Raw genomic sequence first — 12,096 nt, 5'->3', positions numbered from 1 at the left:
CAACCCAAGCATCAATTTCTTTTCTTGGACTGTGAAGACAAATTTTCAAATCAGACTAATCAGAAATAACTTTCATCACTTCTTCTAGGTTCTTCCTTGGTCATAACACCAATGTAACCCTAATTGGTGGAAGCCGATGCTGTGAAGCTTCCTTGCCTCCTTCGACTGATGCTGTGAAGATCCAAAAAACTTCCTTTTAACCTTCAATAGATGTTGTGAAGACCTACAAACTTCTGTTTTTTACCTTCGGCTGATGTTGTGAAGACCTACAAACTTCCTTTTTTTGACCTTCAGCTGATGCTATGAAGACCTGATTATGTTCTTTGCACTTTCGTTCCGGTGCTATACAGGGGTGTGTGATCCCCTTTGTCTAGGTATGTGCTAGAATTAGTGTGTGAAGTGTGGAATTTATAGCAGTATACTTGGTACAACAGTGTTCTTCTTCTTCCTGGACTGTTTATGTGTTGTAGTAGTGTGTACATGTTTTCAGAAGTAGGGTGTGGCGTTTTGTGCCTTTATTGTGATTGTTAGAAGTAGTACTGGTGTGAGGACCAGTCTTGTGCACTTGCAGTTTTTCTGTTTTGGCTTGTAAACCTGCCATTGAAAATGGCGAATGATGATTCTACATCATTTGGGGTTACATCAACCCGTGGTACAACAGGTATGGGGACTGAAAGCATGACGTTTCCTGTGCTGATCACTCCTTTAAATGGTCTGAACTATCTGGAGTGGGCCAAAGGTGTAAAACTTTATGTAACAACAAGGGGAAAAGCTGGTTACATAAATGGAAGGGTGAAAGAACCCAACAGTGGAACGGCTGGAGATGATCAGTGCGACCAAGAAAATAATATGGTTATGCCCCGACTTCTTTTAGACATGGAATCTGATGTGAAAAAGAATTTTATGTGGGTAGATACTACAAATGAGATATGAGAACATGCCAAAACCACCTATTCAAAGCAAAGGCACTTTACTAAGATCTACCAGTTATAAGTTGAATCATCAACTTGTAAACAGGGAAACCGCAATTTATTAGCCTATTATTCAGCTCTTACCTCAGTGTGGAAGGAATTGGACCACTATCAGGCTATATAATGGAAACATGAGGATGATGCTAGAGCCTATAAGAGGTTGGTTTCTCAGCAGCGGGTTTTTGCCTTCTTGTTGGGACTAAACCTCATATATGAACCCTTAAGAGTTCAAATTTTAGGAAGTAAAGAGTTGCCCTCAGTCTAAGAGGTGTATGCCCTTGTTTAGTATGAGGAAAGTAGGCGGAGTGTGATGGTTACAACTGAGGGGAAGCAATAGGTAGCATTAGTTGCAATGGGTGGAAATAATATGGGAAAGAAAAATGATTCTAGGAAAGCCGATGATAAGGATAAGTTGTTTTGCACTCACTGCCGTCGTTCAAGACATATGCGTGACACATGTTGGGAGCTCCATGGGAGACCAAAGTGGGCTGTAAAGAACCAAGAACAGGGTAAGGTACAGAGTCAGAAGAAGCCTAATACAACACACAACGCAGCAAATGTGGTAACCTAAGAAACTCAGTTTGTTGTGGTGCCAACTGATACTACTCAAAAACACTTCATTGGTTCTGACCCCAAGGAAGACATTATGAACTCCTTCCGTAGTCACTTAGAATCATATGGTAAGGCCTTGCGCCAAATGGACAAATCAGCTGCTGGTAACCCTTCTACTTCATTTGCGTCTACATCAGGTAATGCAGCTTCTACCTTCCATGTCTCCACAGCCACAGATTCCCCCTAGGTCATTGACTTAGGGGCTTTTAATCACATGATCGGTAAGCCAAACCTATTCAGTTCTTATAACTTTTTGTCAAGAAGGGATAAAGTGAGACTTGCAGATGGCTCTTTTTCTTCCATTGCAGGTTAGGGATCAATATCCCTTCCTTAAGGACTTAACCTGAGTAATGTTTTGCATGTCCCTTAGTTACCTATTTACCTTCTTTCGATTAGTAGTATCACAAATTCATTAAACTGTTGTGTAACCTTTTTTCATGATTCATGTATTTTTTAGGACCTAACTTGTGGGAGGACGATTGGTAGAGGAAGATCAGTGGATGGTCTCTACATTCTCGACAATAAGAGTAGTTTCTCGATGTCATATTCAGAGTCTCCTAGTCGGTTAAATAAGGGTCAAATTGTTTTGTGGTATAATTGGTTAGGACATGTGTCTTTTGAAATAATAAAGTCTTTGGTTAATGGCCTCTAGCGTCAAATGGGTTATTTTTTTATCTTTTCGGTTTTCCACGATAAAAGACCAACCAAAAACCCCTAGACGTGGGAGTATCTTTTCCATATGTTTATTGCTTAAGCCTTTAAGGCCACCATTTAAACATTTTATTGGTATAAATAATGGTGATTGGTGTCAAATGGGTAGGTTTTGGTGTTTCGTGCAATCAAAACCAATTAACTTCTAACCTTGCATGCAAGGTTCAAAATTTCGCAACGTATTAACCCGTATCGGTTAATACATATTGTATCTTTAAGAGGTTGTCACGGGAAACACTACAAAATAATTTGTATCGTATCTTTTTATCATGTCGATATCGTATTGTGACTGTATCGGGGTGTATTGGGGGCGTATCAGACTTGTATTGGGGTGTATCAAGATTGTATCGTAGTCGTATCGGGGTGTATCAACCAATGTAGTATGATTTCTTGTAGGCAAAAATCGAATTAAATTTTTTTGAGAAAAAAAAACATGCTTCTAACTCTCGCAAATGCCTTCTTTCTCTTCCAAACTCACCAAATCATCCCTACACATTGTTGGATTGTAAAATCTTTAAAAAAAATCCAAAAGCAACCTCCAAAACTCAAGATTTTGACTTTTTTTTCAACTTTTTACAAAAATTTCAAAAATAAATATATATATTTTTTCAATTTATTCAATAGTATGTTACAATATTTTGTGTTTTTCTAATGCTTGGTAATATATTATTTATTTATTTATTTATTTATTTATATTCTCTCCTTGTGTTGAAAATCCTATATTTTTTGTGCTTTAATTAGATCTATTTATGTTTTGAAGAAAATTTAGAATAAATAAAAAAATAACAAAAAAAAAAATTTATATTTTTGGTGTAATGTGCCCATGAAGAATAATTTTGTCATAGATCTATGGATGATCTACCAATTTCATAGATCTATTGAAATTTCTAAAATATTCATTTTTTATTTTTTGAATAAAAATATTTATTTTTTTAACTTTTTGTAAGTTTAAAATAAAATTTTCCAATTTTTATTTGGTAGATCTATTGAAATTTATTGTAAAATATTTATTTTTATTTTTTGTAATATTTATCTTTTTTTCTAATTTTACCTTAATATTTACCATGTTGTAAATCTATGGATGATCTACCACATCCATAAAATTATTTTTTTGTTACATTTTATTTTCTTAGTTTTTGTTATAATTTTTGTAATAAAAAATAAAATAATTATTTGAATAAGAAATAAATAGTTATTTAGAAAATATAGAATATGTTTCATTAAATAATTATTAAGCTTATATTTTGTAGTTATAAGTTATAACCTTATTAGAGAATACCCTTATGTTTCCCTTATGTTTTCATATGTTGATTACAATATATTGTTTTTCATAAAAATCACTAAAGGATGTGATATTTATGTATATATATAGCTCATTTAGGCCCTATATTTAATGTTATTGATGTATATTTCTAATTTACTGGAGTACCTATAGTGTTTTTATGCGTTTCCGTGCATATCTTAATTTTTCGTCTATATCCATGCCTATCCAATGTGTATCAATATGTCTCTTAAATTTGTATTTTCAATACACTTGGCGTTTCCGATACTTTGAACCTTGTTTGCATGTTTCGCTATAGTGGTAGCACAAAATGGGTCATGACGATTATTGTTTTCGATCGGTCTCTAAATATTCTAACCCATATTCATTTTTTCTTCCATGTATTCTTCTAGATTTTGGGTTTTTATTAAATAATAATAATTACATTGATAATTACACTAACAAGTATTTCAGTTTTATTAAATAATAATAAGTACAATAATAAATAATAATAATTGTAGTATTAAATAATAATTATACTAATGATAATAACAATTATTATTATTTCATATTTATTTTTTGACTATTATTTTTTGGTTTTTAACAATTAATTAGTGTAAAATATAAAAAAATTATTGTAATTCATTGCTATTTAATATTTATTAAATTAATACAAGTTTGTACTTAAAAATAAAGTTAATACAAATTAATACATGTATATTAATAAAGCAACAAAAAAGTAATAAAAGTTTAGTTTCAAAATTAAATCTTATAAGTTGATATCCATTTAAACTTCATTTTAAAAATAAATGATACTACATATTTGTTGATAAAATTCAAAAGATAACAAAATTATTAGTTTTAAACTTATTATTATTAGTTTAAAATACCCTAATCCATTCCAAAATTTCAAAACATTACTACTAAATAAAAATGTTGTAAAGTTAATATAATTTAATAAAAAATAAAAACTAATACTATTAGGAATGTCACAATGCTCATTCTTGGGGTATAACTTGGGTGGATTGGGCTGGGTTGAGGGTTAACCCAAGCCCAACACTAACTATCAAATCTCGACCTAAGGCTTAAGCCCAAATTTACCAACCTAGGCACAACTCGAGTTTAACCCAACATCTTGGGTTGGGCTTGGGCATGTTAAGCTTCGTAGCCCAATTTCTAGGTATAATAAATTGATAATTATATCATAAAATGTTGGGCATGCTTAGGTTGGGTCAAATTGGGCTTGGCCTACTCAAGGCCTCAATGCAAGCCTGAGTTTTCTTAGCTCAAGCCCTTCTTTTTTGAAAACTCAAGTCCAACTTATACAAAAATTTTGATTGAGCCAGATCTAATTCGGATTTGCCCACACAAGTTGCACTCCAACTCCTTTTGCCTCAAATTCGTTTAACAAACATCATGCATCGCACGAGTCCCCTAGTTATGATTTTAAATGGATTGGAAGGAATTGAATCCCAATCCAATGAGATTATTAATCCACTTACATAAATACATCATTCAAATCCAAAATAATGGGATTGAATATTAGGTTGTGTTTGGTTGTAGTGCAATTTTATTTGCACTAGTACAAATGCAAAGGAGTGCGAATAAAAAAATGCAAATCACGTTTAATTTTGTTTTAAATTTCAACTTTAATTTATTCTGCTCCATGCCTTAATTTACTTCATTTGTATTGCAATCAAACAAAATAATCTTAAATTTAAAATAAAACTAGGTCAGAATTTTAAATTTACACTCAAATAATTTGCACTGCCATAGTTTTACATCAATGCAAATTTATTTGCAATAATTTACATTGCAACCAAACACAGCCACAAGGTTGGGCCGGTATCGGCCTAATTGTCAAGCACATAAACGAATCATTTCAACAAAAAAAAAAATGCATGCAGTACACATCATTACTGTTTAAATCAAAGTTTGACTTTTCTAATAAAAAACAGCAATTGCATCGGTCAACCCACAACATTTCTGAATTCTGACTACGTAACATACTAACATGAACAGCCTTGGTACCAATTACCAAAGAATAGTCCAACAAAAGTTATACACTCTCATTCGCTCGTTCGCATGTTATATCGAATATCATAGAATAGAAATAAATAGAGATGAACATCATCGCCTCACGGCCCTTTCTTTGCCAATCTTTCTTTCCCTCTTCACCCCCTCTTTCTAGCAAACGTACACTACTCGTAGGGCTTCGCTATGTCTGCATTCTCTGCCTTACTCCAGAATTCTCGTCGTCGGCTTCTCTACAACTTATTCTCTCGTCATTGCTCGAGATGCATTTCGACTCCATCCTCTTCTTCATTGGAGATAAATGTAGACCTCTCTCATCCTACTTACATGGTCTGGGGTTCAAACACAGGTGTTGGAAAAACCCTAGTTTCAACAGGCCTCGCTGCTTCTGTTCTCTCTTCTGCTGCTTCTTCAAACCCTGCCAAATTCTTCTACATCAAGCCTGTTCAGACAGGGTTCCCTGCAGACTCTGACTCTCGCTTTGTTTACCGCAAATTTTCGGAGATTTTTCTCCGTAGGCGGGGTCAGGCTAGTTCTGTTGCTTCGAATCATGCACTTAAAGCTTCTGCCTTGGCTGCGAAGGAGCTTTTGGGTGCTGGAAGTGAAGATGAGAAGTTGGAACGGAGTGAGGATGGGCTGAAGAATTTGTGTTGGTACGAGGAGATGAGAATGCGGGGGGAGGAGACTCAAGTTGTGGGGTCAGAGTTGGTCTGTAAGACAATTTATGGATGGAAGGAGGCGATTTCGCCACATCTTGCTGCGGAAAGAGAAGGAACAGTTATACAAGATTTGAATTTGTTGGAGTCGTTGCAGAGGTGTATGTGGCTAGGTGTGGATGATGGAAGTAATGGTCGAAAGGAAGGAATTTGGAGCTTGATTGAGACGGCAGGGGGTGTGGCGAGTCCAGGGCCTTCCGGTACTCTACAGTGTGACTTGTATAGGTATCTTCTGTTTTGTTATCTTCCCGTTTTTGACAAAGCAACTTACATTGGATGGATTGATGATTCACATGAAGCAGGGCCAAAGACACAGTTACGAGTTAGAATGTACTGATATTAGTGCTTTGTTTCTATACTGTTTTAAGAAATTCAGATAAGAATCCTGATCCTTGTTATTAATTATGAACGACTGAGTAAAATAAAAAGTAAAAATAAACACACATGCATACACACACGGAAGCTTTTTTAGCAGCAAAAAAAAAAAAAAAAACATACACCCACGGAAGAAATATTGAAATGAAAATTATTTAAAAATTGTTAATGTTAGTTGCAGTTGGGTGAAGTTTAATCGCTAGTGGATAACTACTCATAAATAGCTGATGGTTAGTGGCGGTGTGATTCAAGGTGTTCGTTCTTCCCTCTCGCCTTCTGCAAGTTTTCCTCTCGCGTAGAGTGAGGTTTCCTCCCGCTTCGTGCAAGGTTTCCTTCTTCCCCCTCTGCACCCCATATCTCTCCCACTCTTGTTCTATCTTGCTTTGCTTCCTTGTGTATCGTATTTCATTGTGTTCTGCTGTTGGGTTGTTGATGGAGGTGTTGGGTGTCTGTTCTCCTTTCTTCAGATACCTCTTTGGAAGCATTAAAGTGGAGTCTATACTAGTGATATTATTTATTTTAGTGTTCAGGTGGATAGTGTTTCTGGTGAGATTGGCATTGGTGATGTTGAATTTTCCATTGTTCCTCAGTCCGTTGTTCCATTTTCCAGTGATCCTTGTCATGGCACTTCGGTTACAAATGGGAGTCATACTAGAGCAATGTTATATGCAATCTACGCCCAACTAATTATCGCTTCTGGTGTGAAGAAATGGACATCTATGGCTTCGGATATTGGCGTTGGAGTTTATTATGGTGAGTTTTTTCCCATCTTCTATATTGTTTGAATATTTCCGGCAATCTTGGAGCCAGGTCTCTCTCCAGCGGCAAAGTTCATTTGGGTCATTGTGTGGTTTGTATTCAACAAAGATCTGAAGGGGTGTGATGGAGGGCGCATTTTTCACCATTATCTTAGACAGTTTAAATGATGTGGCAATTCTGGCTATTATAGTTGTGATGCTTATGGAATTTTGTAGGGTTAAAAGGGAAGTGATGGTTTTGGTTGCTTTATTCAAATCTCTTTATGACATACTGGGCTGGCATGGCGTTCTCTTTGGCAAGCACCATTTCAAGACTGCCTTCAATATTGTTATCCTAAGATGAGGCCTCAGCACTTCTCTTTTCTCCACTTAAACCTGGATATTGGAAGTTTTATTGCCTAGGATGGGGGTTATCTTGGCAATTAATTTTTCACTTAAACCCCGCTTGTTATGGTGTAAGTGATGGCATCTTGGGTTTCTTTGGTGTGGGAGTTTGCTGTCAGATTATTCTCTGTTGGAGTTAGTTTGTCCTCCTTTTTGGCATTCTAAATCTGTTCATGCTGTTTGCAGAGATCTTGCAACTATCCTCCCTAGGTATTTGGTTTCACTTGTGCTTTTGATCAACAGTTTAGTCCATCTCTAGTTGCATGTTCGCATCTAATTTTCTGTTTTTCTTTGACTGATTTTGCTGATGGTTGTCTTTGTTGTAATCTGAACACTTTTCAATTAAGTTTTGCCTTTTTGGCGAAAAAAAAAATAAGGCGTCAGTTTTGGCTTTTGGTGCATAGTGCCAGCTTATGGACTGCATACTTGAAGGTGGATGGAAGTAAACTAGTTAGTAACCCAAACCATTCTTAGCTTTTCTATTACTCAAAAAGTTTGCAAATAAGGATTTTAGGGTCCAGTAACTAGGCCCTATTTTTGTGCAGATTTCCAATTCAATATCTGCTGGAGGGTCAAGGACTTTTAGCTTTGTTCTTCTATAGTTTTCTTGATAACAGTTGAAGTGGCTGAACTGAATGATTCATTGTTCTGTCTTTTAGATGAATTAGTTATTAAGTTAAGAGGATTGTGAACTCCTTAATAGTTGAGGCTAAAATTGGGTTGACTACTATACCACTGAATATTTTATTATTTAATTATCTTATCCAATAAAAGACAAAGAAATAAGTTAGGCCACTTCATCTGTCACCAAATTGGCCCCTAAATTGGTTTTAGCTAGGTGTTTCTTGACATTTGGAATTCTGTAATATTAGGTGAACCAGTATCTGCTCTTATATGGTTTTCTGAATCAGTTGTGGCATTAATTATATACTCTGTGTAGAGATACAGTTAATTAGTTTGTGGTCCCACTACTTGTTGCTTATTTGTTGCTGTTTTATTATTATTTGTTTTGCTTCTCTCTTTTATATAGGCGGCATGGGTTTTCCTGTCTTTGTACCTATTCTATTTGATTAATATAAATAGTAATTCATTGGGGCGGCAGGACCATTATAATCTGCACCCCTTTTACTTTCATTCTCTCTGTCTTTTCACTTATGCTTCTTCTTCTCCCTTGGTCTCTCTCTCTCTCTCTCTGTTCTCTTTTTCTGCTGTTTTTCTTACAAAACACAAGTCTGATTACCATTGGTTACAGTCAACTTGGTATAAAAGCAGGTTTGGGATTGATTTGGATTCTCATGTGGACTTGATCCAGCCGGCTACATGAGAATTCTCTAGGGCTGTAGTTTAAATCTTCCATTGCCTGATTCTTGGAGGTCAGTGGAGATTATAGGAGGTGCCCAGGGTGTGAGATCTTGGAGATGTCCTGTGGCCAGGAAGAGTCATAGAAAATAGGTCAGTTTGAGATTTAGGGTTTAAACCTTTGATTGAAAGTGGCACTCAGTTTTTCTGGGTAGATTTCACATTGTTGTTGAAACCGACAGTTATTAGAAGTGTTTTTAGAATCCTCTAGAGAGAGTGGTTATGATTTTTAGGCTTTCTCTAGGGCTGATTCTAGGTTTTCTCTGGGAGTTCTTCTCTTGGACTGTTTTTGTGGACCTTCTCTTGTTTGGGAATTGGGAGTTGCTGGGCAGCCCTTGGAGGGGCTAGTTTGTGTGAAAAGGAGTGGAATTGTGCTCTCTTGGTTTTTCGAACTACTTGCACTTTTAAAACACTGAGGTGAACAATCTTAAACAGGGGAGAAACTTATATTAGTTTACTTCTCCACCTTGAAATCATTATGGCGTGAGGTTGATCCAAATTGGATTTGGTCCTCACAAAACCATCCTCACATCGTCCTAACAGCCCCTTGTAGCCGTGCATTGGGATATCTCTCCATGAATAAAAACATATAAGGACTAATGTGATTAGGGAAGTGGAAAAGATTGCAAAGGAGGTTGATGCTGAATTTAAATGGGTCTGAAGAAGTGCAAATGGGCTAGCTGATGTTTTAGCAAAACAGGGGGCATTGAGACAACAACTATTTTGGGCTGCACTGTAATGAGTGATAGAATAGAGTGATTAAAGGGATCAATAATCCCATCACCAAGTTGTATAAACTGTTCACAATCTGAAATTTAATAAACATGTTTATTGATAAAAGAAAAATATACAAGGACTAAGAGGTTCCCAATGCACGGTTGGAAATGGTTGTGAGGTAGGTCCAAGGATGATTTTGTGAGGACCAAATCCGAACTCAAGGTCGATCACTTGGAGACAATTCAGTGGGAGAGCCAAAAGGATGCAACAATATGTAGGAAGCTTGTTGAGATAGATAGGGTGTTTGAATTCCTGGCTGAATTGAATTCAAACTATGACATTGTGAGACAACAATTCCTTACAGAGGTAGCGTCACCTTATTTCATGCCTACTCAGTAGTATACAATGAGGAAAGTAGGAGGAAGGTAGGAGGAAGGTTATGTTGCAAATTCCACCTTTGGAATCAGCTTTAGCAGTTGTAAAGCCAAAGTTTGGAGGTGATAAAGAGAAGAAGAAGAAGGAAGAAAAGAAGGAGGTGTTTTGTGACTACTGTAAGAAGCCAAAACATACTAGGGACACTTGTTGGAAACTTCATCCTCATCTTATTCCGACAAGGATCAAGAATAAGAAAGGGAATGCCAATGTAGTTGCTAATACAAAGTTTCCAACAATGCCTTGGTTGTAGTCAGATCTGCTTTGAATCATCTAGAGAGTGATGTTGGCTTTACTAGACAGTCTTAAATGGCTATTTTACCTTGTACTTCTACCTTAGCATCTTCAACATTTGCACTCTCAGGTACAAGGACTATTGCCTATTATGCCTCAACTCTAGGTGACACTATCCGTTTTTGGACTGTAGATTTGGGTTCCTGTAATCATATGACCAATTTGCCTTTTTTTTATTCACCTCTTATTACTTGTCCTCTGGTAGAGGCGAAGTATCCATTATTGATGGTTCTCTTGTTCCTATTTCTGGCAAGGGAAGCATCAAAGTGTTTGATGCCATCTTTTTTGTCCACAATACTACATGTTCCTAAGCTCATTACTAATATACTTTTAGTTAGTAGTACTAGTATAAATTAGAATTGCTCAATGGCATTTTTTCTTGATCATTGTGTCTTCCAAGATCTAGTGACAAGGAAGGTGATTGGAATTGGCTATGAGATGAATGGAACCTAGTTGAGCATACACCTCAACAAAATGGAATAGCTGAGAGAAAGAATAGACACATCTTGGAAGTTGCTAAGAGCATCATGGTGAATTCTTATGTTTGTATATGTTTCTAGGGGGGTGGTATCCACACGACGATCTATCTCATCAATAGGGTTCCTTCACAAGTTTTGGATATGAAACTATGAAAGCTCCTTTTAACTTGTTATATCTAGAAAAGGACTTGTTCACTATTCCCCTTAAGACATTTGGGTGCATTTGCTTTGTTCAAATCCTTAGACCTCATTGTTCTAAATTTGATCCTAAGGAAACCAAGTGTATTTTTCTTGGGTATGTACAAAATCGAAAGGGGTATTGTTGTTATGATCTAGTTTTTGGGACTCGTTTTGTGTCTATGGATGTTACATTCTTTAAAGATGTCCCTTGTTATCCTAGGGCTTAAGCTAAGGGGGAGAGTGGTAAGAAGTGCGTTTTTGCCCTAGAAGTCCCATTGCCTATTCCAGTCTATGAAGGAGTGTGTTGGGTACTGTCAAAAGTGCAAAGAGTTGAGGGTGTTTCACAGGTGGTGGAGGTAGGTTGGTTTCAGTCATGAGCAGTCCAGGCCAATTCCCAGTCTCCTCTGCAGCACCAGATCCAAGTACTACAACTCCTTTACCCACTAATATTGCAGATGACATACCTATTACCACTAAGCGTCAGCCTCCCTCAGATGATCTTATTCTTCTTATTGCAGTCTACAAAGGGAAGCACCATTGTACCTCATTTACTGCCCATTGCATTTTCCAGTTTCTTTCTTATGATCATCTTTCACCATCATATAAATCCTTTTTAGCATCCATTGTTGCTATACTCATTCTCAAAACAATATAGGAAGCCTTGGTGGTGCCTGAGTGGAAGGAAGTAGTGAAAGTTGAGATGGATGCCCTTATCAAAAATGATACTTGGGAGCTAGTGGATCATCTAGAAGGGAAGAAACCTGTTGGGTGCAGATGAAAAGAACAGAAAAAACCTGGACAGAAGTGACCTAC

The 12,096-nt window shown here is 36.5% G+C and overlaps 1 protein-coding gene across 2 annotated transcripts in view; it reads left to right on the top strand.

Annotated features, from left to right (window-relative positions):
- Positions 1–5,566: 5,566 nt before the first annotated feature.
- BIO1 (adenosylmethionine-8-amino-7-oxononanoate transaminase) overlaps positions 5,567–12,096 on the top strand; it is a 39,103-nt gene continuing 32,573 nt past the window's right edge. The window contains exon 1 of one of the 2 annotated variants that reach the window (XM_088893446.1): positions 5,567–6,530. In XM_088893446.1, the coding sequence (XP_088749572.1) occupies positions 5,776–6,530 (755 nt within the window). In that variant the 5' untranslated portion in view covers positions 5,567–5,775. The remainder of the gene's footprint in view (positions 6,531–12,096) is intronic. The other variant, XM_010267160.3, reaches the window with a different exon arrangement.

This window comes from Nelumbo nucifera, chromosome 8 (assembly GCF_055504915.1).
Source record: "Nelumbo nucifera cultivar China Antique chromosome 8, China Antique-T2T, whole genome shotgun sequence".
Lineage (NCBI taxonomy): Eukaryota > Viridiplantae > Streptophyta > Magnoliopsida > Proteales > Nelumbonaceae > Nelumbo > Nelumbo nucifera.
This window is presented reverse-complemented; position numbering and strand designations above follow the sequence as displayed.